Genomic DNA, 24,313 nt, shown 5'->3' on the forward strand with positions numbered 1-24,313 from the left:
CCTGTCACTACATTCTAGCTAGCAAAGAAGCACTACTTTAAATAGTTCACCAAATTGCCAAAGTGAAATTAGACATTATATTCATTCTGTAAAAGTCACAATCTATGCTTGTATTACTTCAAATGAAAGAAAAATATTAACATAGGATTAGTGCAGTATGGCATTTTATTATAACCTAGGGGTGTGAAATTTAAAAAAAAAAAAAACTTCTTGTTCAATGGACACAATGCTAGAAAAATCTAGCACTTCAGTATCTTAGGTTTTGGTTTCGATTACCGTATATACCATGATTTTAAAGTGCAGCATTACCGGAGAGCACCCTAAATTGCTTTACATAACCAAGAATGCTTACCGACCCGAAAATAGATATATATATATATATATATATATATATATATATATATATATATATATATATATATATATATATATATATATTATTTTTTTTTTGCAGAAGATGTTGATGAGTTGACAGATACAGATACATCTGTTGGCAAACTTCTTCACATTATGCACCCGTCAAACAATTTAGTGTAAAATCAAAAACAGACAGTGTTTATAAAATTCTACAGTAAATACATAAAACATTATAGTAAAATAAACAAGCACAGTGAAAAAAATATTAAACTAACCACTATAAAGTAGTAAATGCATTGTCCCATAAAGTTCAGTCCTGTTAATAAAGCTACTGTATTTTCTGCACTGGTACTGTGCACAACACACGATATACTTAATTCTATTAGTCCCTATTCACAAACCTTTAAATAATGTTTATTTAAGGACTGTTTTTTGTTTACAAACATTGTACTAGGTTAAACATTGTTTCATGAACCTCAAACATGGTTTAATTAATCAGCTTTACAACACAGTCCTAAACAAACATTTCTTAAAACAGTTCTTCAAATGTTTTGGGTATAGAGCCATATAGTGCATATGCCCTATTTCGTAGTGGCCAAACACATCCTCTATACCAGTCTATGACACTATCTACACTTCAGCATGCTTTATATGGAACTGATGATAGGCGCTGCACTATAGCCTTTTGTTTATGACTACTAAACACTGTAATCAGATTAAACATCTCATATTACAGCATCATGTCTTAGAAACTAACAAGAATGCATATGACAGCTCTTAATCTACTATGTCCAAATTACCCAGTTTGGATAAGGGTTACAGAACTCCCAGTGGCAGAATTAGTTACCGTTCTGCATGAAGAAATACTGAAAATGTAAACATTCTCCAAAGGGGTACCACACCATGAAGACACACCCACCTTTCCGCTGTGCTCGTCCAGTCAGTTGGAACGGTGGCATAACCGCCAACACGGTGCATTACCATTCTGAGAAAGGGAATCTGACCTTACCAGTTAAAACACTCCTGCCAACCAAAACACTAAGGCTACAGATTGACATGAGCCACTATCAACAATTTGCCATTACATTTAATCATGATTTCAAATAAGAATTGTGCAACAGACCTGTGTGTGACCCATCATTGCCATCTCAGTTAGCACACTGCTGATCTCACACGTACTGCAGTAGCTTTTACATCACTGTTACTATCATAAGAATCTTAACTTCCTTCTACTTGGATATAGACTTTATGGGATCCATAACAAGGTTGTAGTAAAATAAAGTTAATTAAAACTTAGACAAAAATAACATGTCAACAACAGACAAATGCAATGCACTGATAAAGACTTCTTGCTGAAACACTTCTAATTTCATACCTAAGTTTCTTTTAGTTCTACAGTATCACTTCATGGGATATATGTTTCACTAACCTGGCCACAAATATAAAAATACAGAAATAATGAAACTACATACACATTTAAGTATATGTATATCACCATAAAAATGATTTCTTCTTTACAGATTAAATGTTGAAACCTATAACCAGCTATACTAAACGGTAACTTCTTATTCAATCTATCAGTTTCTATAAGGAATCTCAATATTAATTTGTTTAAAGACTGACCTCACTGTGGAAAATACTATATGAATGTTTAAAATGTGCCCGTAAAGTCTTTTTGAGACATGAGGAGCCACATCAGCTTTTATTGAAACACTTGCTTCTCCATACTTGTTTAATTGGGCTTAACCCTACAATTTTTTTGTGGGTTTCTGGAGCTTGGCTCAAACTACTGTATGTTCACACCCACCAACTACCGCGTCTTAGCTACATTTTTGCATACGCCACCCAGCTGTAGCAAATTTGACATGTACCCTACAGTAATTTCACTTGCATATACAATACCACTGAAAAATAGTGTACATTTCAGAGTTCTACAAAAAGGCCTTCTTTCAGGGAACAAGTAATGGGTTAACAACTTACAGCTGTTCTGCAAAAATGGAAGTAAATTAAGCCTTGAAAGTTGATTGGAACAGACTGTGTTACTACACCCTCTTAAGCATTATTTGGACAATATTGTACTGCAGGAAATTGTATATTGCTATCATAAAGGCGAGAAAAGGGCAATTAGAAAGGAAGACAGACCATTATAACCCTCAAAAGTGTAGGTCTTTGCTTTAGAGAAATTGCAAAGAAAGCCAAGGTGTCAGTGAGTACAGTTTCCTACACCATCAAAAGGCACTTGGAAACAGGAGGAAACTGAGAGGAAGAGGTCTGGCAAACCCAAAGCCACAATAGAATCAGAAGACAAGTTTCTGAGAGTCAACAGCTTGCGTGATAGGCGGCTCACAGGACAACAGCTTCAAGCACAGCTTAACACTGGTTGAAGTAAGCAAGTCTCAGTTTCAACTGTGAAGAGAAGACTTGGAGCTGCAGGTTTGACAGGTCGAGTGGCAGTAAGAAAGCCATTGCTAAGATGGCAAAATAAGAAAAAGAGGCTTGCCTGGGCCATGAAGCACCGCCAGTGGACTACTGAAGACTGGAAGAAGGTCTTATGGATCGATGAATCAAAATTTGAAATCTTCTGTCATCACGCAGGGTTTTTGTACGCCGTCGAGTAGGCGAAAGGACGGTTCCTCGGTTTGTGACACCAACTGTCAAACACGGAGGAGGAAGCGTGATGGTCTGGGGCTCTTTTGCTGGATCCAGAGTCGGCGGCTTGCACAGAGTGAGTGGCACCCTGAACCAAAACGGCTACCACAGCATTTTGCAGCGCTACGCAATACCCTCTGGTATATGCCTAGTTGGACAGGGGTTCATCCTACAGAAAGATAATGAACCAAAACATACCTCCAGGCTATGTCAGAACTACCTTAGAAGAAAAGAACAAGACGGTACGCTTCAAATCATGGAATGGCCAGCACAGTCTCCAGACTTAAACCCCATCGAGCTGGTTTAGGATGAACTGGACAGAAGGGTGAAAGCAAAGCAACCTACAAGTGCAACACATTTGTGTGAACTTCTGCAACAGTGTAGGGAAGAACCAATTCCATGATTTCTTTTTTATCTCCAATTGTTTATTTGTTCTATGCTTTAATTTCAGAGTACATTGAGACATTAAACTGTGCAAATTTCAATAAAAACTGGAAAAATGGAGGTGTTCTACAGCTTTTGACCGGTAGTGTAATTAATAAGATTATTATAATAGGCCAAAAATAACATATTGGTAGATCATAGAAAGCTTTGTAAGTAAAGACATAAATCCACTAAAATGGTAATGTAGACGTCTTGAATATAATGAAACATCCGAGTACTCCCCCTACTGTTTCACTTCATGAATGGCAGAATTATTATGATTTACTTCAGTCTTACTCTGTTTCATTTTATTTCATAGTTTGTATTGAGTAATTAGTGTTCTGCATTTCCGGTTTACAGGACGTCGGTTTTTACTGATTTATACCCGATGTCTATTATTCAATATTTTCCCGGTACTATTTTCTAGGAAATACACAATATTTTGATTAAGATGCTGTTTATTTTGACTCTGGCATTGTAATAAGTAGCCCTACGCAATATTCTAGGATACAGCAGGCGTTTAGACGTCAGATGATCAAACAGCACTCAATCGTGGTTCCCTGTCACTTCACAAACACATTATCACCTGATTACGTTGGTCAATCAAAGTCTGATTATTATGGCAATTGCTTGGTGTAGTAACTACTAGCTTGATCAAAAACTAAATTGAAATACTTATACGAAAATATAATATTTTTAGTGGGTGAGGAATGAAGAGAAAAAGTAAATCAGTTTATGAATATTCAAAAGAAAACAAACGTTTCGAAGCATGCAAAAAGCAAAAATATCAGAAGTGGGTCTGATGAGGCAGAGGATACATAGCGCTGCAATTACTGCTGCACATGTTCACTGACAATAAAAGAACATACTGAAAAATAAGCGACACAAACTAAAACAATAAAGTGAACTGAGAGACAAGCAATCCATTTATCCTGCTTTTAAACATGCTTTAATAAAAAGAGAGGGCAGAATGACTGTGTTCGTAAGTTTGTCAGAGCGCTGTGCTTTACTGGACAGCCACTGTTTATTGCACAAAGGTATGTACTGATGACTTCGTGCGACAGTACTGTCTGTAGTAAAACATTGCCTAACGCCGACAATCTTAATCGTAAATATCTGACAGAAAATGGTGATGCTTTAGTTGTCAATTTTCTTTTTTATGACATCAATGTGAATAAACATGGCTTGTTTTGTGCTGATGTCAAGTTTATACCTTGTGTACATACTATTTCCATCAGCACAGCGATTGCCGAAATGTTCGCAAAGTACCAGCTAACTTGGGAAAATGTGGCTTTGACTCGCACATATTCGCTTCATCATACATGCCAGGGACATTATTAATCAGAATCTAGAACTGCTACTCATCATATTTCACACGCAAAGGAGATTTTTTTTCCCCCAATTTTTACCAATGTTTCAATTAAAAACTATTTTGTACCGATTTTATCCCTATTTTTTAATATAAGTAAAATAAACTCCGAAAAATTCCCAAAATGTTTTTTAAAAGATAAAAACCGAAAATGCGGAATGCTATGCATAATGTAATATGTTATGTTTTCTATTCTTCTTTCTTCAACACTGATTTTACAAAAAAAGGATGTGTATGTGGAAAACTGTTAACACACAAAAAAGAAAATGCAGTATTCATCCTTTGTCCACCATTTTGTAGGAATATAAATAAAAACAGGAATCACAGGGTGTGTTAAGTAAGTGAGCGGCTCAGTAATAGAATCAACCTAACGACTTGCTCAGTGCCGCTCCTGCTGAGCCGCTCAGAGAGCTCCTGAGCATCAGACTAAGCAAACGGAATGGCCACCTGCAAGAAACAAGTGGAGATGACAGGCAGGCTTGACAAATAGTGCGTTTGTCAAGAACGATGAACTGGTTTCGACTTATGAAGTTAAGTATTAATGGGCTAAATAAGATGGTAAAAATTGTTGTTTTCGATTTTATATCATTTAATTTAATTTAAAAAAAATGTAGAGCTGTTTTACAATTATTAATGTATTATTATTAGGCTATTATTAATATTATTCATAATGTTCATTATTAATGTCGGTATTAAACACAGCCAGATATGAAGTTCAATCCAAACAGAGCGCCGAACTCAGTGAGGTACAGCCGGGGACAGTAACTTCACACAGGGCCATTTCATATACCATTACCTTGGAAACACACACAAGCAAAGAATTACACAGTGTAACAATTTATTTTATTTTTTTTTTGGTTCCTGGGTAGTAAGTGTTATTTCCTAATTGCTTATGCCTCCGAAGTACAGAAAATGGCTATTATTCCCCACAAACTTTGCTTTTGTGACCAGGACAGTGATATTTTGAAATTTACCTATTTTCCAGAACATTCCAGATAGATTCAGTGCTGAGTAAACTTGGAGTAACTTCTAGAACTTGCTAGAACTTTCCAGTAATATAAATAGTAGTATAAATACAGGGGCCTTAAGCCCACCAGTTCAGTTTAGTTCTCGCTGCCTAAGTGGATACACACCTGTATTTTTCTGAGATGGCATCAAGAGGCTGCAAGCATCCAGCAGACACATTTTGCTATGTCTGCGGCCAATTTATCAAGACAAGAGCGAAAAACTACTCCGTGGAAGCATCTGCTAAGATGTGTGAGGCCTACAAGGCATATTTCGGCATGCCTGTCAGGGATCAAGACAAACCCTGGGCACCTCATTTCACCTGCGAGCACTGCAAAAAAAACTCTGGAAGGTAAGATGGACAATTGTTGCTCGGAATTTTATGTTATAAAATTTGTTAACATTTTTAAAATTGTAAAAGTTTTTAATTTTAAAATGTTTTACAATTTTCAATGTTATTGAAAAAATATATCATATATGAAAAATGTTGTGAGAATCTCTTACACATTAGTCATGGGTGAAATAAATGTATTTTTGTACGATGGTACAGAGGGGAAAAGAGAGCCATGAAGTTTGCTATCCCAAGAATTTGGCGGGAACCCACTGGCCATTCAAGCAACTGCTACTTCTGCACAGTGGACCCTTCCAAACATCGGACTGGCAAGAACGCACCTGCTATCACGTATCCGGACCTTCCTTTATCCATCGCCCCGGTGCCACACTGCCATGAGCTCCCCGTACCCACTCCTCCGGAGAGAGAGCAGCCGTCTTTAGAAGAGAGCAGCAAGTCAGAGAGCGAGGAAGACAATGTAGATCCAGATGACAATTTCAGAGGTGGAGCTGAGGAGAGAAGCTCATACTACCCCAACCAAAAAGACCTCAACGACTTGATTAGAGATCTTGGTCTCACCAAGTCCAATGCCGAGCTAGGCTAAAGCAGTGGAACTGGTTGGATGAAAGTGTGCAAGTTGCAGATCAGAAGAAGCATCACCAACCTTTTTCCAACTTCTTCACCCGTCAAGATGGGCTCTGCTTCTGCCACAATGTGACCAGTCTGTTTGAGGCAATCGGAATCGCCTGTAACCAGAATGAATGGCGCCTCTTCATTGACAGCTCATCCAGGAGCCTCAAAGCCGTGCTGCTCCATTGGTAACAAGTACCCGTCTCTTCCCCTGGCTCACTCGGTGCACCTCAAAGAGGATTACAACAGCATCAAGACCTTGCTGGATGCCTTGAAGTATGATGAGTACAGCTGGGAGGTCATAGGAGACTTCAAAATGGTGGCATTCCTGATGGGTCTCCAAGGCGGTTTTACCAAGTTTCCCTGCTATCTTTGCCTTTGGGACAGCAGGGACACCAAGGCGCACTACCACAGGCGGGACTGGCCACAGCGGACCGAGTTCTCTGTGGGGAGGAACAACGTCAAGTGGGAGCCACTGGTGGACCCCCAGAAGGTGCTGATGCCACCACTGCACATTAAATTGGGTCTTATGAAACAATTTGTCAGAGCTCTAGATAAGGAGTCGGCAGCCTTCAAGTACCTTCAAGACTTCTTCCCTAAGCTGTCTGAAGCAAAGGTCAAAGCCGGTGTCTTCAACGGACCACAGATAAAGAAGATCCTGGAGTGTAATAAATTCCCCAAGAAGCTCACTAGTAAGGAGAAAGCAGCTTGGAACAGCTTTGTCGCAGTGGTTCGGGGCTTCCTGGGCAATCACAAGGCCAAAAACTATGTGGAGCTGGTTGAGACTCTGGTGAAGAACTACGGCACAATGGGCTGTAGGATGTCCCTCAAAGTTCATATCCTTGATGCTCATCTTGATAAATTCAAGGAGCAAGGCGAGCGCTTCCACCAGGATATACTGGACTTTGAACGCCGCTACCAAGGACAGTATAACGAGAACATGATGGGAGACTACATTTGGGGGCTGATTCGTGAAAGTGATTTACAGTATAATCATAAATCTCGAAAAACTACTGACTTCTAAATCTTTTGTAGTCATTTTTGTATTACTTTAGTATAAATACATGTTAATTTGGATTCATATGTTGTTTTTTTCTGACTTTATGAGAACGAAAAGACAAAAATTCGTCCGTTTTCTCATTGGAAATAGGTCAATTTCAAAATATCACTGTCCTGGTCACAAAAGCAAAGTCTGTGGGGAATAATAGCCATTTTCTATACTTCAGGCATAAGCAATTAGGAAATAACACTTACTACCCAGGAACAAAAATTGTGTTACATAGTGTTATTATTCTCCATTTTTAAATGTCGCTCAGTGCTTTCGTGGAGTAGAGCGTTAAAGTCAGTTAAATAAGCTCAGTGTGCTTTCTGAGCGTTCTCACTCTGAACGGCTCACTCACTTAACGCTCCCACATTGTGCACGAATATGACATGAACATTCTGTGTCCAACTTGGAAAGCAACCTTTCTGTGAATGGTGATACATTTTAAATGTGCTTTAATCACTGTATACTCCTAAATAATAGTTAAATACACTGGGATTCTGAAGTAAAGCTAATTTTAACACATTATTAGCCTACAGTATATTTAAAGAATTATATCAGAGATCACAAAAATGTAAAGCTTTTTGAATAATTTTTTTTTTTTTCTCAACCATATTTTCCTAATATTTAACTAGTCTTCCCTCTTATTTTGCTATCTGACTGTAACAGGGCGAGGTTACATATGTAGGTCATCACGGAATAATACTGACTCAGACACACAGCAGTGGATGTTGACATGCTGCTCAAGAACCAGCGACAGGGTACTCCCTGTCACACTGACTTACATCAGAAAAAACTGAAATAGTGAAGGCCCTTACACAATAAATCAAATATAGTACTTGTAGCAAGGGTAACCAGGAATTAACCTAATTACTGAATGACCAAATCATGAAATATCAAGGGGGCACTTGATATTTCCTTTTTACTTAACTGTCTGATATCCTACTCTGTGGTTTTCTATTGTTGTTTCTGCTTAGATCATATATCTGCTAGGGGTTAGACGACACAGCAAGGTCACGATACGATACACAACACAATACATATCACGATACTAATGAAAAAACTCATCTCTACTTGATGGACTTGAAAGTAAATAAAATTTCAATTCTATAGACACAGATTCAGTTCAAAATAAATTATATTTGTTTCCCACAACGTAGTAAACCACTAGTTTGAATTTAAAGACAAAGCAGAATGTCAACTAGAGTTCCTGGGATATCCATTTTAACTGAATTGACCAAATCTCTTTTCCACATTTCTGAGAAGAAAATAAACACTACGCAATGTAAGCAAACACTAAGCAAAGAACTATTAAAGTACAAACTTAGTTCATGTGTTTCTTTAAAAAAATCTAAATATGAAGTTTTTCAGCTTTAAGTTGTGATGTCTAATCAGTAACAATTGAAATATTTTTTAAAAGTACATCAGCATTTTTGGTTGCATCATACCTAACTTTTATTCAATATATTATTATTATTATTATTATTATTATTATTATTATTATTATTATTATTATTATTATTATTACCATAGATTTTAAACATTGTATTTTTGAAGTTAAGGTTGAGCATGTTATTTTATTTTGTAAACTATTCTACGCTGCTGTTTTTAAATGTGGTTAGAAATAATTTTAATTATTACATTAAAATTAATGATAAAATTAGTATTACATGAGTGATTTTCATCAGGATTAACATTTCTTTAAAGAAAGTAACATATTCTACCAAATCGAAGTCTAAGGGTTATTCAACCAAATTTACTGAGCATCAAAAGAAACTTATCACTTATATTTGGATAAAATTCACTATTTCGATAAAATTCACTACATGTGATCGACAAATGACAAACTCTGTTTTAGAGCAGGTGCAGTGACTTATTGTCTTAATAATAATAATAATAATAATAATAATAATAATAATAATAATAATAATAATATTGTTTTTATCTAAGTTTAGTTTTTTTCTCTAAGTTTCGTTTAACTTTTTATTATTGTTAACTCATATATTTCACGTTTTTGTCCATATCATTTTCAATAACAACTGTAACCCTAAAATAAACTAAATTAAAGAACTCGCCATTGTTTCCTCTGCTCCCACTTAAATTCCGGAAGTGTCTGGTCGGCTCATTGCACAATGGGATATGTCTAGGCTCAAGTGGAGTATATGTTCAGACAACCAAGACCTTTTCTTTCATGATTTACAGCTACTCATTTCAAGCTTGTATCACGATACACAAAGATGTATCGTATCATGTTGTAAAGTATCGTGATGCATCAATACACCATGAATCGTCTCACCCATATTATCTGCCATGCTTACCAACTGCTCCAGCATAAATTGCTTCTGAAAAGACCCTAGGCTGATGCAGGGGAAATGAGGTGGGTAAGCACAGCAGAGTTATACGGGCTAATATGCTTTCTCATCTCACTTCCCTCGCAATCAGCCTTGCAGTCTTTTCAGAAGCAATGGGCTTTTTGAAAGCAGTCTCACCCAATGCAGTTCCCACACCCACCCTTGGCACCTGGTAACTCTGGTAGTTGTACAGGTTGTTGTAGTAAGCTGGGTAGTGGGGTGGCTGGTAGAAGTTGCTGTAGTAGGATGAATCAACAATCAACTCAGGTGTGCTCTCCGTGTGCCCTCTACTGGTGGCAGATGGACTATCTTGCAGATTGGCACGGCTCTCTGTAACACAAAATGATGGAGAAGCCAGGCTGGTCAGTAGTTATTTCATCACACATCACCATGCTTTCAGTATATTGGCAAACATGAAGTAAAATACTGAACAGATCAGATGATGAATGCAGACCCCTTACAGGCTGAGTTTACTACCAAAATACAGTATACCAAAACAAAAGGATGTTATTGATAATATCTGCCCACCTTTAATGAGCATAGCACAAGCTAACCCAGAAATAATTTTGATGTTATAAATAAATATTTGAATGACCAAGCAACAGAAATCCTTTAGGACAGCTGTTTAATATTATTTACATTTGAAGTTGATCTGGCACAGATTGATAGTAAAACCGGCTACTCTGTGGCCACAGTGAAAACACAGCAAAGTGTAATAAAGCACAGTGAAAACATGGTAAAGCTCAGGTAAACACTGTTAGGCAGAGAGGTATAGTAAAGCATATTAAAAAATAAATGATTGTAGAACTATGGTAAACTATTTTAAATGCACAGGACCTGTATAACCATGGCAAAAGCATGGGAAAACTGCAAAAGATCCCATGAAAATTTTTACCATTACAGATTCTAGCCTATTCATTTAGAGGCCCCTAGCAGAGACAACAGTGTGCTAAGATGGGACGTGGCTTGATGGACAGAACATCCTCTTCTCATTCCCAAACCTTTCTTATGTTGAATGAATTCTGCGTAGTATTGCCTATATAAATACAAAAATTTCTACTCAGCACCAGATCATTGCTGATTATAGAATGTGGAAAACCTACTAAATACTGAATCCAGTGAACATTGAAAAAGTACAATGCACAAACAATTATAAAAACAAGACTGGCCTGCCCTAGTCACCACTTGAGGGTGCTAATCAAAATCAAAAATTTTCTTCTTTAAAACAACAAATTTAAATCATCCTTGATTTTAAGACAGAAAAGAACATTAAAAAAAAGCTGCAATCAGATTTTTCATAATGTCAACAAAAAAACAGTAGATCAAAATGTAATTCTTCTATTTTATACAGAAAAATGAAGAAAAAAAGACCATAGCCACACAAGAGCAACTAAAGCGGTCCACCTAGTGGTAATAATGGTCAACTACAAATTTAAAAATACAGGTAACACAAATAACAGGTGACTGTGAATATGCTGAGTTTCACTGTGCAGCATTAAGCTTTCCAAATTAGTGTGCAACTGGACCCAGGTGTTGAAATTGTTACACACTGTTATACACATGCATGCAAAAAATATACAAATAATAAATGTCTCTTTATTGAACTAATAATCCTTGTGAAAATGTGGTCTTCACAATTTATCTCAATGTTTTTTTTTGGGGTATTTTTTTTTAAGATGATGATGATTACTTTTATAAGATTAGTATACACAATCATTAAAACAAATAAATAAATAAATAAAATAAAGAAGTTTGAAATCTATTTCTGAAACAATAATGCAGATTACTGCAAAGACTCCCCATTTCATTGTTCATTTGATGCAACACACAAACTTTTCATTTAGAAGAAATGAGGGTTGTTACTGTTACGCTGGCCTAGGTCCCTGCCAGCAAATTACCATGATGAACTGCTTTGTACTATTCCATCAGCAGTTCAATATCACTGCTAGTTGTTTTGGCCTGTCAGTGATTTTCCTTTAAATCAGGAACACAGCCTTGACACGGCTGGCATCTCACCTCCCCAAGAGCACAATCAGGACAGCTAGAACAGCATGTTTCTCCCACAAGACAGCACGAAGGGAACTGATCAAGAGATGGGGAAGTTTGGCACCAGCACATGACCCTTATGCTAACATACAGAAAGCAAAATAAATTTGCTTAAATCCATCTTTCATATTCTATCCAACCTCTTAAACAATTTGCTACCGAATCGCCTCATCAGGTCCTGTACTGGAACACGTAAAAATAATGACAGGGGGGCTCCTGAATGGCACACCTGGTAAAGGCACTCCGAGTGGAGTGCAGGATGCACCCTATAGTCGGGAGCTCGGCAGTTCAAGTCCAGGATATTCAATTCCCGACCGTAGACAGGAGCTCCCAGGCAGCGGCACACAAGTGGCCGAGCGCCAGACGGGGTGGGGTCTTAGATCAGCTCATGGCTCACTGCGCACCAATGACCCCTAGTCTGGCCGGGGGCCTGCGGGCTTGCCTGTAAGCTGCCCAGAGCTGCGTTGTCCTCTGACACCGTAGCTCTGAGATGGCTGCATGGTGAGTCTGCAGTGTGAAAAAAAGCGGTCGGCTGAGGGCACACGCTTTGGGGGACGGCATGTGTTCATCTTCGCCACTCTCGAGTCAGCACAGGGGTGGTAGCCGTGAGCTGAGCCTAAATATAATTTGATATGCTAAATAGATAGAAAATAATAAAATAATTGTGATTACTAAATTTAAAAAAAAAAATAATAATAATAATGATAGCATATAACTGGTCTTCAAACAGAATATTATGACATAACATTAAAATGTGTTATTCACAAAATGTATTCCAACGGTACATGAGGGGGAAAACAGCTACTGCAATACAATGAGGGTTGGGACACATTTTGGAATATTCAACAGACGTGCATTCACAGGAAAAAATGACAATGTTCATATTTGCAAAACAGATTTAAAAAGTGTCAAGAAGGTATTTTATTTAGTCATTGCTGTTCGTCTACAGGTATTTTCTCTAGCACTATACTTCAAACGTGGCTAGGTAGCCTGGTATTAACATCAGGTTGACTGGTTCTAAAAACCACGATTTTAAGCGGACATGTGAAGATGTGCTCCATATCATCTGTGTTATTCATGGGGAACATCTTAAAATCTCACCTCAAAGCTATCCCTCGAATAACTTCAGAATCATAAAATACAGCTCTGTGCCAAGTATGAAGTCAATATCTTGTGTTGCACTGTGTTTCCAACTGTGCATTCTGAGCACAAAACCAAGGGTACTGTACAAATAATATAGTACATCTATTAAAACTAATAAACAAAAAATGAAATGAAAGAATCCTCAAAATATTGTATATAATCCAAGTAAGAATGTATGTTTATTAAAAGCTAATAAGATATTTCATTATTTATTTTTCAATAGTTTGTCCATCGTATAGGTAAATTACTTTGAAACAAAAAGCTGTGATCATACAATGTACATCACCTCACCTTGTGGTAAAACAAATGGGCTGCAAATGAAATTCACAAAGCCCTTTACACCAAAGATAAAGCTTTACTTTTGTTTTCAACATTCAAATATTGTGCCAATGAAATTTCAGAGGAAATGGATTGTACAATGCAGAATAACAGTTTGGCAAGCTGAACTGGTGGCTTCAAACCATTTATTATGTGAGGCCAACCCTTACTTGATTAATGTTAATGATATGACTGGTGAAATATAAGTAAACACAGTATATACATTGAAAACTTTTGAATACTTGGTAACCCACAGAAGCAAAGCAATTTACTGTACAAACAACAAACTTTAAATAAAAGCATATTCGCATTTTTCAGCTCATGTTGTACAGTGCTGTGAAAAAGTATTTGCCTGTCTGATTTTCTGCATTTTTGCACATTGTTCACATTGAATTTGGTCAGCTCTTTTTGTGGGTTGTAGTAGTACATAGAGGAAGTCAAAGAGAAAAAAATGACAAAGTTTGGTGCTTCTTTCATTTGTTTGGTGTGCAAGGTAATCAAACATGTAATCTTCAGGTGTGAAAAAGTTATTGCCCTCCTAGTTAACTCAACCCAATTAAAGGGATAATTAGGGTCAGCTGTTTGAATACTTTGGTTAACAATCAGGCCTGATTTGGGCCAGCCCTGCCCAATATAAATCTGACTAACTTTGGCCCTTACCATCAGAGTTAAGTTGTCAGCACACAGGTCCTAGAGGCACATCATGCCACAATCAAAAGAAATTCCTGAAGACCTCTGGAAAAAAAAAGTTGTTGATGCCTATCAGTCTAGAAAGGGTTACAAAGCCATGTATAAGGCTCTGTGGCTCCTAGAAAGGGTTACAAAGCCATGTATAAGGCTCTGGGGCTCCACCAAACCACAGTCAGAGCTATATTGTCCAAATGGAGAAAGTTTGGGACAGTAGTGAATCTTCCCAGGAGTGGCCGTCCTGCCAAAATCTCTCCAAGTGCAAGGCGTAAATTCGTCAAGGAAGTCACAAAAAACCCTAGAACAACATCCAGGAATCTGCAGGCCTGTCTCGCCTCGGCTCAGGTCAGGTCAGGTCAGGTCAGTGTTCATGACTCCACCATCAGAAAGACACTGGGCAAAAATGGGGTTCATGGCAGAGTAACAAGATGGAAAACACTGCTCACTAAGAAGAACATGAATGCTTGTCTCAAGTTTGCCAAAAAGCATCTGGATGATCCTCAAGAGTTCTGGAACAATGTTCTATGGACAGATGTGTCAAAAGTGGAACTTTTTGGCCAATATGGGCCCCGTTATGTCTGGTGAAAACCAAACACTGCATTCCACAGTAAGAACCTCATACGGTCAAACATGGTGGTGGTAGTGTCATGATTTGGGGATGCTTTGCTGCATCAGGACCTGGATGACTTGCCATCATTGAAGGAACCATGAATTCTGCTCTGTATCAGAGAATTCTACAGGAGAATGTCAGGCCATCTGTCCTCAAGCTCAAACTGAAACGCAGCTGGGTCATGCAGCAAGACAAGGAACCGAAACACACAAGCAAGTCTACATCAGAATGGTTGAAGAACAAGAAATTTAAAGTTTTGGAACGGCCTTGTCAAAGTCCAGACCTAAACCCCATTGAGATGTTGTGGTAGTACCTGAAACGACCAGTTTATGCTTGAAAACCCACAAATGTCACTGAGTTGAAGCAGTTCTGCATGAAGGAGTGGGCCAAAAGTCCTTCACTGCGCTGTGAGAGACTGATCAATAACTACAGGAAGCATTTGGTTGCAGTTATTGCTGCTAAAGGTGGCCTAACCAGTTACTGAATCTAATGGTATGATTACTTTTTCACATGGGGGCATTGGGTGTTGCATAACTTTGTTTAATAAATAAATGAAATAAGTATCAAAATTTTGGGTCCCTTTTATCTAATATTAGATTTTGGTTGAAGATCTGGTAACATTCAGTGTCAGAAATATGCCAAAATGCAGAAAATCAGACAGGGGGCAAATACTTTTTCACAGTACTGTATTTTGAAGATTTCCTCAAAACAAACATAGTGTGATGTACACTGCATTACAGCTGTACCCTTTTTATGTTATTCCAATCCTTTCTGAGGGGTACAGACGAAGTGCTGTGAAGTTTCTAACTCAACAATAGAAAAAGAAGGAAAGACTGGTGACTGCAGTACACTGGTGACAGGTACTTGAACTGCTGACAAGACAGTGTTAGCTGATGTTTCTAACCAGACCAGGGCTTCTCAAACCTGGTCCTTGGGACCCCAGTTTCTTCTGGTTTTCATTTCAACTGAGCTCTCAGTTACTTAACTAAACCCTTCATTTAACTAATATTTTGCTGTTTAAAAGCTGAAAACAAGTAGAAAGACCACAATATTCCTATTGAGGTATCACAACATTGACAGAGTTTAAATTACCCATTTTACAGTTTAAAGCTATAGTATCCCACAGTCATGCTTAATCTTTAACATTTTTTAAATATTTGTAGTTGTCCTTGTTTTATTGTTTACAGTGCCACAGTAAAGTGGTTAGCAGAAATGTTTTTGTGCTGCCAAGTCACAGCACCAACCTAACACCTCAGAGTATAATAGGCCTGTGTGAGCAGAATCTTCACTGACGTCAAGGCCAAGTCACCACACTCTTTATCACATACTCTTTATTACACGATAGCCTCTTCAATCAGGAAACAATAATTCCTAATTCATTTTTGTATCTCTTATTCTAAGAATACTTATCAAAGAACCTTTCCAGCTAAACTCCCACATCTATTACACAGCGATCACAGAGAAAGTAGCTGTATTAGCCCTGACCAAGCAGTATTTGAAAATAAGTAAACAGAAGCCACATTTTATACACAAAAAAAAATGCATTTTATTTTATGTCTTATTCAGAATTCCTGAATGGCCAAAGTGTTTTAAGAACTGAGACTGCAAATATGTTACCTTACTTGTTGCACCAAAGAATAACAGATATGACTATTTTACTGTTCCTTGTGAAACACCCGTATTTTCTGCAGTCCTGGATACAGAAGCACCTACCAACTGAGCGGTATGTCTTTTTTTTTTTTTTTTTCTTAATTTGTATAATTTGTAAATTATAATTTGTTCCTTCAAAAATACACAATACAAAAAGGAAAACCATTTAAAAAGCTTTTCATCTGTACATTTCTGGACCAGATGTGGTATTTCAGGATAATTTCCCTGGTAAAACAATAAAATCAATCAATAAAAAATAAATAAATAAACTTGCTTGACAAACAAAATACAGTGAGTTTTCGGTTCCAGGTGTTACTGTTACTGACACCTTTCCCAAAATAATTTACTGCTTTTTACAATTTCATGTGCCTTGCCTTCCACAAGGGACAAGCAATATAGCTTTATTTCAAGACTTGAAAACTCATTTACAATTTTCATAGTAAGTTATGATTACTAAATGATAAACAACCCTAATTTCTGTAGGGAACTTGGGGGTGGAAATCTACTATAATTTCTGCAGTTCTGAATTTGAAAGAACTTTTCAAATATCAGCCCTACTAAAGACTGTCAGGCCCATTGTGACTAAAAATGTATTGCTACTTTTAATTTGATACGTTACAGTATACAATTGTGGCATGGTGGTGTATTTTGTGTTATATGTTGTATGTGGCATGTTATTGTCGTGTAGGTATTGGTACACAGAGTGTGGGTTATGTAGCACAGGTGTTGTAAAGTGTGTAATTGTATTTAGGCAAGGGGATTGCACAATCACTCCACATGCAGATTAATATGGGTATTAGTATGGAAGCACGGGTAGTGCAATTAGTTCACGTGCAGATGTACTGAGATTCCAATTGAATGATTGACTAGCAATCAAGTCTACATACAGCTGCATAAAAGGGTGAGCGCTTCACGCAAACAGGGTGTTGTGCGTTCGTGAGTGGAGAACGGGAGGCTGAGAGGAGAAAGTAATTATAAATAACAGTTGCTATTCGTGCTGAAACAGTTCGGTATGATACTTGTTTGTTTAGTGCTCGTCCACTGTGTTTGTCTGTCAGTTTTGGCCACCGTGCCGTTTTCTTTTACAAAGAGTCTGTTTATTTTGCAATAAACCAGCGCAACAGCGCCATTCACCATTGACTTCCCACTTTGAGTTTCTGTACCGGGTCTGACGCCACCACGACAGCCATCCTGGTGACAACAATACATTGTGCTGGAGCAGATATCTAAATATTCAAACAAATATTTGACATGTATTCGGATACAAAAATCAGATGTTCGTATTCACTACAAATGCAAATATCACCTTACAGTACAACAATACGACAAAAAATTAACTGAATGCTAATACCCGAAAATAATCGCAATATTTTTTTAATAAAGTAGCCAGCGCAAAAAACTACTATTAGGCAGTGGATTGCGCCGATCACCAGCTTATTTTGACCCCCTGCATTCATTGTCACGATTTTTTCTTTGAAAATTGGTTATGTTTTAGCAGTAATTTTTTACATTTTAGCCTCTCGAAGTGCTTAACACAGAAAACTCGCCCCTTTAACTCTGATTGATTAAATGCTGTATCAAGACATAACACAGCTGTCATGTGGGTCCAAGAATTTGTTTTCCTCCCAGCAACGTGCAACTGATCTAGTCTGCTAGAAACTAATTCAATCCTTATTGTTAAAGGCACAGTAGCATCTCCAAGATGGACGGATCAGATTTTTTCAGCCAGGAAGGCGACAGCCACTTTGCCGGGAGGCCCGTCCGGCTGAAAACGCCTGGGGAGAACCCTGATGATTGTACTTAACCTAAAGAATCAAAGAATACAGCTGTGTACCAATTTGACACTGATATCACAAATCAATAGGTGTGTATCATCTGGAAAACCAATAGTCAGTGGTCAAAGTAACGAAAGGGTACTGTTAGATGTTGCCAGAGGAGTTTTCATAACATTGAAAATATGAATCAGTTAAAATATTAATGAAGGACATGAAGGACAGATCATTTATACCAAAATATGTGCTTAATTTTTCCAGCGTTTCTGTTTTGTCAATCCCCTGTATATACGTATTTTGTATTTATTAAAACATTTTTAACAGGCTATAAGCATTTGCCAGATTCTAAAGAATCTTGAATGCAGTTTTGATTTACCTGTAACTGAAGATGATGGTGCTGTGCTGGCTGAGGCTGAAGGCGGGGACTCTCCCCCTGGAACAAACAAGCAGGAGCTGTTTCCAGTGCCTTCGCTTTTGATGACCAGATCTGTGTTTGGAAGTGGAACAGGGTGGCAAATGCCCAGCTCCTCCTCCTGTGCCTGCTGTCTCCTCAGTGCTACCTAAACCCAAAAGGAATGGTGTACATGAAGGATCTGTTTAGCTATGAGTGACCAATTATTTTTTTATTCCCCCCTCCTACCCCAATTTGGAATTTGTTCTCCTCAGGGCAGGAACTCCAAGATGACCTCATTTACGACCTGGCATGACTAAAGCATTGTTATTAAGCTGCTGGTTAAAACTGTAGTTATGTAATATTTACAAATATATGAAACAAACGAAATAATAATAATAAAAATAATAATAAAAATAATAATAATAATAATAATAATAATAATAATAATAATAATAAATAACAATTGTGCATTCATAATGTTTGTCATTTTTCTAAATTTGGGTATGTTTACTATAAAGTATCTTTTACAATGGCAACACTTTACAAATATCTTCATTATTTGTATTTGTTCTTTAAAAAAAAAACTGTGTGTGCATTCCTGAGGTGCTATTACCTGAATAATACGCTATTTTTTCTTTTTTAAATTTTTTGTATTTATTACATTTGGAATTGGACAAACGAGAACACTTAACACCATTACACAAAACAACAAATAACTTAAGAAAAAAAAATGTCTGTTCAATGAAGTAATAGATTTTAGTCTCTCCTAGACAATTTTCATCTTGGAACCTAAAAAAAGGTTCAAATCTAATTATAACCAGCTGTGAGGTTCAGTTATTCAGATATTTAGACATTGAACACTTCATTGTAATTTTTTTTTTTTTTTTTTAAAGAAAGCATAACCTTTTTTTTCTGTAAAAGATTTATTTTATTTTAATAGATAGTTCCCAACATGTCGCAATTTATAGTGAAGTAACGAAACGATTTATTTACTTCACAGCTGGGGATAATAATAAAATCCATATGTTTATGTTAAGTACTGTAGGTATATTTACCATTTGCTGTGAAAATACTGATTTAATAAAAAATACAATTACAAAATATACGTTAATCATTCAAACCCAACAGGCCTGTCAGTTTTTTTGGAACCCGTTTACCATTTCCTCCACGAGGTCTCAAAATACAGTATCTAGTACTGTATTTAATGCAGCATTCATTTTTACATTTATTTGTAAGTTATTTAAAAAAATTGAAGATCAACATATTAGCTTCTTTACTTTGATGATGTTACTGTGTCAACAGAAAACATGTATTATTGTACGGTCAGTAAGTACCTTGTATCGACATTTCTCTCTGGCCTGGATCGCTTAATGTGGAAAAATCTGTCAAATATTTATATGCACCTTACAAGATGAAAAACTATGTATGTTAGTAAGATTATATTTCTCTAAAATCACAGTGTGCCAAGTTTACTGGGGGAAAAAGTATATGTATATATAGCCTACACTACAACAAAATATTACAATGCAGTCCTGGGCACCTACATCGCAGTGAATCTGCCACGTGTTGACAGACCATGACAACTGTCTAATATAAAACGTGTATAATATTAATACATTTTTGGTTTTTCGTATCGAAAAATGTAACAATTTCCCTGTCCCCTAAAAAATGTTAGCAAAACAAACAAAAACAATAACAAAAAAAAAAACATTTCTTATAACAATTTAACTAATTTGTCCCACAGAATACCTGGGCCGCCATGACTCTCTGTCGTTCTGCAATCAGTTTGCATTTCTGACACTGGCAGTCTCTCCAAGTGCAGAATCTCTTGTGGCCCTTCAGGGGAGACACATAGCCGTGGTTCCTGCAGCGAGAACACTTTGGCATCCGAGGGGGCTTTTTGCCGGTTGGTGAAGCAGACAGACCCGCACAATCCAGTAACTGCCCATCTTGCTCGCTATCACTGCCGTTATGCATGTCTTGGGGACGCTTGGCCGGCGATTTGCAGTTCTCTCTATGCTTCCTTTTAGAGTTTAGGGGAAGATAGCAATCCGTGACCGTGTTCATTATCTCCAGGCCGATGTCACTTTGCCTTTCCTGTACCAGAGGATTGTCTGTGACGTTCTGGTGCTGCGATGTATTGTTGCAATATACCAATGAAACAAGCTTTCCTTTTATTTGCAAGCAGCACCAGTTTGAAAATGTCTGAACGTTTTGGCGCGATTGGTCACAGCATTCCAGGTTCGCGTGGGAGCCGTTAGGGAGCAAATGCCTCCTCCTTCCACCCTGCAGTTGGCTGTGACCAGCCAAATCCACCGACAGACTAAAGATTAGGGACTGACTGGTGCATACAAACCTTATATATTACGGACAATCTATCGAGTTGCAAGCAGTTTCTGTATTGTTTTATTTATTTTTTTAATAACACTATAAACACTGTCTGGACCAAATCTACAAATGTCTATGCAGGTTATATATATATATATAGATATATATATATATATATATATATATATATATATATATATATATATATATATATGTTATATATATATACATATTTGTTATAAGATATTTGTTATAAGAAGAAATTTCGTAGCTCATTGCTAGAAAGTCCCGCAACTACTCTCCTGAGCCGATGACCAGGCAGAGTTAGGAATTAGAATTCATATTTATTAGCTGTTACTGGGCACCCAAAAGATATATGAATCAGGGCAGATAGCAAATACACTAATTTAGTTAAGCAGACAACAAACTGTTGCAGGTGAGATCGTTTTGCTAATTAAGTAATGATTGAATTAAAACTGCGCCGTTCCCAACAATTTGCGCACCTGCACATAAGAGCTGCAATGGAACTTGGCGGAACTGTTTCCTGTCTCCAGTAAAAATAAAACTCGGTCTTTCTACCTTTTTGTTGTGTGCCGATCTCCCCTGTTTTAAGTGTTTTTATCGGTATTTGGTAAGGTGAACAGTGAAACGAGAGACGATTTGATCAGTCTGGTTCACCCGGGGTAAAGTGTGTTTTGTTTTTAATTATTTTAGACAGTTGATTTGTTTTTAATAAATGATAAAATTAACGTAGTTGATGTCTTGTCTGAATTGTGGTCACGCACATTTGTTTGTTTTTATAATGTTGGTCATTGCCTTGCTTCTGTTGAGTTCTGCTTATATTGAATCGTGTCCTTTTTAGTTTTCTCCCCCCCCCCCCCCCCGGTTTGGTTCTAACAACCAGAACAGAATATATGTGGCATTTTATATAAGTTTAATTAATAAAAGATTGTAAGCAAACAAGTCTGAGTGAAACGTTTTGGGTTAAAAAGAGAATTGTAACGACGAATATTTACTGTGTTTTGTGGAGTTGTTTTCAGCCTCCCCCAGATCACACTGCCCCCTGGTGTGTGGTGTTGAAGTTATTCATTACGTTATTTGGTTTTGAGCACATTTAAGATTTGTTGGCATTTGGCTTATTAATTACTGGTTGGTTTTGTTTATTTTGTATTGAAACACTTATTTTGTATTTCTTTCTTCTCCAGGTGCTGGTGGTATATGGGAGAGGCTGTCCTGAATTGTTTCATCAACCCATTCTTGCTTTCTTTTAGATTTGAACCTACTGCAGCATATAACTGCTGTTATTGGCAAAGAGACATGTATTTAAAAAGCAGACATTTTTCTATTGTCAATTTTATTTAAATAAATGATACCTTGCCTATGTTGGGTAAGGTTTAAACCATATGCACATTTTCCTCTTTCATTTGGTTGAAAGGGACTCAAGCAGGGGTCACAATATATGAAAGATATTTCAATTCGGAGCTCTCCTTACACCTGGTATAATTAAGGGGTGGTGTAGTCAAACAGTAGCCCTGGGGAGAGGGGGCACCACAAAACAGATGACTTAAACTTTACTGTTTATTTCAATGGGCTTTGTTTGAGCCAGTTTCCCAGCTACTCCCCCAGCATCAAGTCTCTTGAACTAGACCAGCTGAATACTGACAAACTCCAAGCACGGAGCAGCATATGCCAGGTCCAGTCATTGCAGTCTCCCTGAGAGGATTACAGGTGCTGTTTTTTTTTCTAAAAGAGTGATCGTTATAGGTTTATATGGAAATTGCTGTGTAGCCGTGACTGCTGCTTTACCAGTCAACATTCTGCCTCCTGAAAACTGCTCCTCTGTTTAGTCTGTGTCCTCTGTTTTGCAGCAACCAATTGAGGTACTATAGAAGCATAATTCATTTTTAACAAGCCAGTAAAATAGTCTCCATATTCAATTTTTGACAAATGAAAGTTGTGCAAAGGGCAAAATGCTAAAAAAATCTACTTGCCTTCTCCTTGTTGCACAAATACACAAAAGGTTCCCTGTGACCCCACCTCACCTCAACATGTATAACATGCTTTAAAGAAATGTTCCTTTCCGTGCGGTTTGGAATGCATTTGCTAGTAAATTTAAGTAACATACTAAGAGTACAATTATAATACTTGGGAGTTATTCAAACATAAAAATGCTTCTGCTTGTTTTTTTCACCCCACTCTTTCTCTAGAAGATGAATCCAACTTCTGATGTACAGGTGTTTTAGTTTGTTACATCACAGGTATGAAATCATTGCCAACTATTACTTCTGCATTGTGGAAATCTGATTTATCTTGATGTTCTTTCAGTTTTGTACTTGCTGAGCCCCGGATTTTTAAAGGACTTGTGTATAACCAGTCAAGTTTCTGTGTATTTTGAACTGTTTTTCTACCAAAATGCATGCAATATTTACAGTAGGCTCCATCAAATTCTGCAAAGACAAAATGTGTTTTTTTTTCTTCTTTTGTTTATTTGTATTACATTTTTTTAAACAGTGTACAACATTTTAACATGTAGTCTCATGGTGGCTAACTGGAACACTGCTGCAGGAGCTGGGGTGGAGACAACATAGTAAACCATAAATAATATAAAAACATACAGTACAGTACATCGTAAATAGTATTTCAAGTATTCAATTCAATTATTGAAGCCATTCTAGCATCTCTAAAGTTACACAAATGTGCTTTGATGAACAAAGTTTTTAATTGCTTTCTAAACTTAAAAAGAATAGAAGAGGTTTGGTTCTAATTTCCACTGACACCAAACTCCATAAATGAGCTGCTCTGGCCTGAAAGAGGAGAAAAAATATGGAGGGGATATTCAAATGTAAATTCCTGAAGTTAGGCTTATCTAACTCCATTTAATGCTTTATAAACAGTGAAAAGGATCTTAAAATCTATTCTCTCACAGACTGGGAGCCAATATAGCTCTTTCAGAACCGGAGTGATGTGGGAGTGCAGCAGAGTCCCAGATTTCCTCTGAAGTCTACTAAGCTGGAACACAAGAAGGCCTGAATAAAGGGAGTTGCAGTAGTTCAGCGTAGGGCTTAAAAGTGTTTGCACAACTGTCCAAAAAAGGGAATCTTGCAGAAATGGTTTAATAACTTAAATTACTCAAGAGAAAAGTAGAACTAACTACCTGATTAATTTTGGAGATAAATGAAAGGTGATTACTGATAATCACTCCCAAGTT

General features: G+C 37.2%; 1 protein-coding gene across 1 annotated transcript in view; it reads right to left on the reverse strand.

The window, feature by feature from the left end:
* Positions 1–20,904, reverse strand: part of LOC121300280 (doublesex- and mab-3-related transcription factor 1-like) — a 38,326-nt gene extending 17,422 nt beyond the window's left edge. Inside the window, exons 1-3 of the mRNA XM_041228787.1 lie at positions 20,527–20,904; positions 18,760–18,943; positions 10,327–10,487 (exon numbers count right to left, since the gene is read on the reverse strand). Of these exons, the coding sequence (XP_041084721.1) occupies positions 10,327–10,487; positions 18,760–18,943; positions 20,527–20,844 (663 nt within the window). The 5' untranslated portion in view covers positions 20,845–20,904. The remainder of the gene's footprint in view (positions 1–10,326; positions 10,488–18,759; positions 18,944–20,526) is intronic.
* Between the last annotated feature and the right edge of the window lie 3,409 nt (positions 20,905–24,313).

The sequence above is a fragment of the Polyodon spathula genome, chromosome 2, assembly GCF_017654505.1.
Source record: "Polyodon spathula isolate WHYD16114869_AA chromosome 2, ASM1765450v1, whole genome shotgun sequence".
Classification (NCBI taxonomy): Eukaryota; Metazoa; Chordata; class Actinopteri; order Acipenseriformes; family Polyodontidae; genus Polyodon; species Polyodon spathula.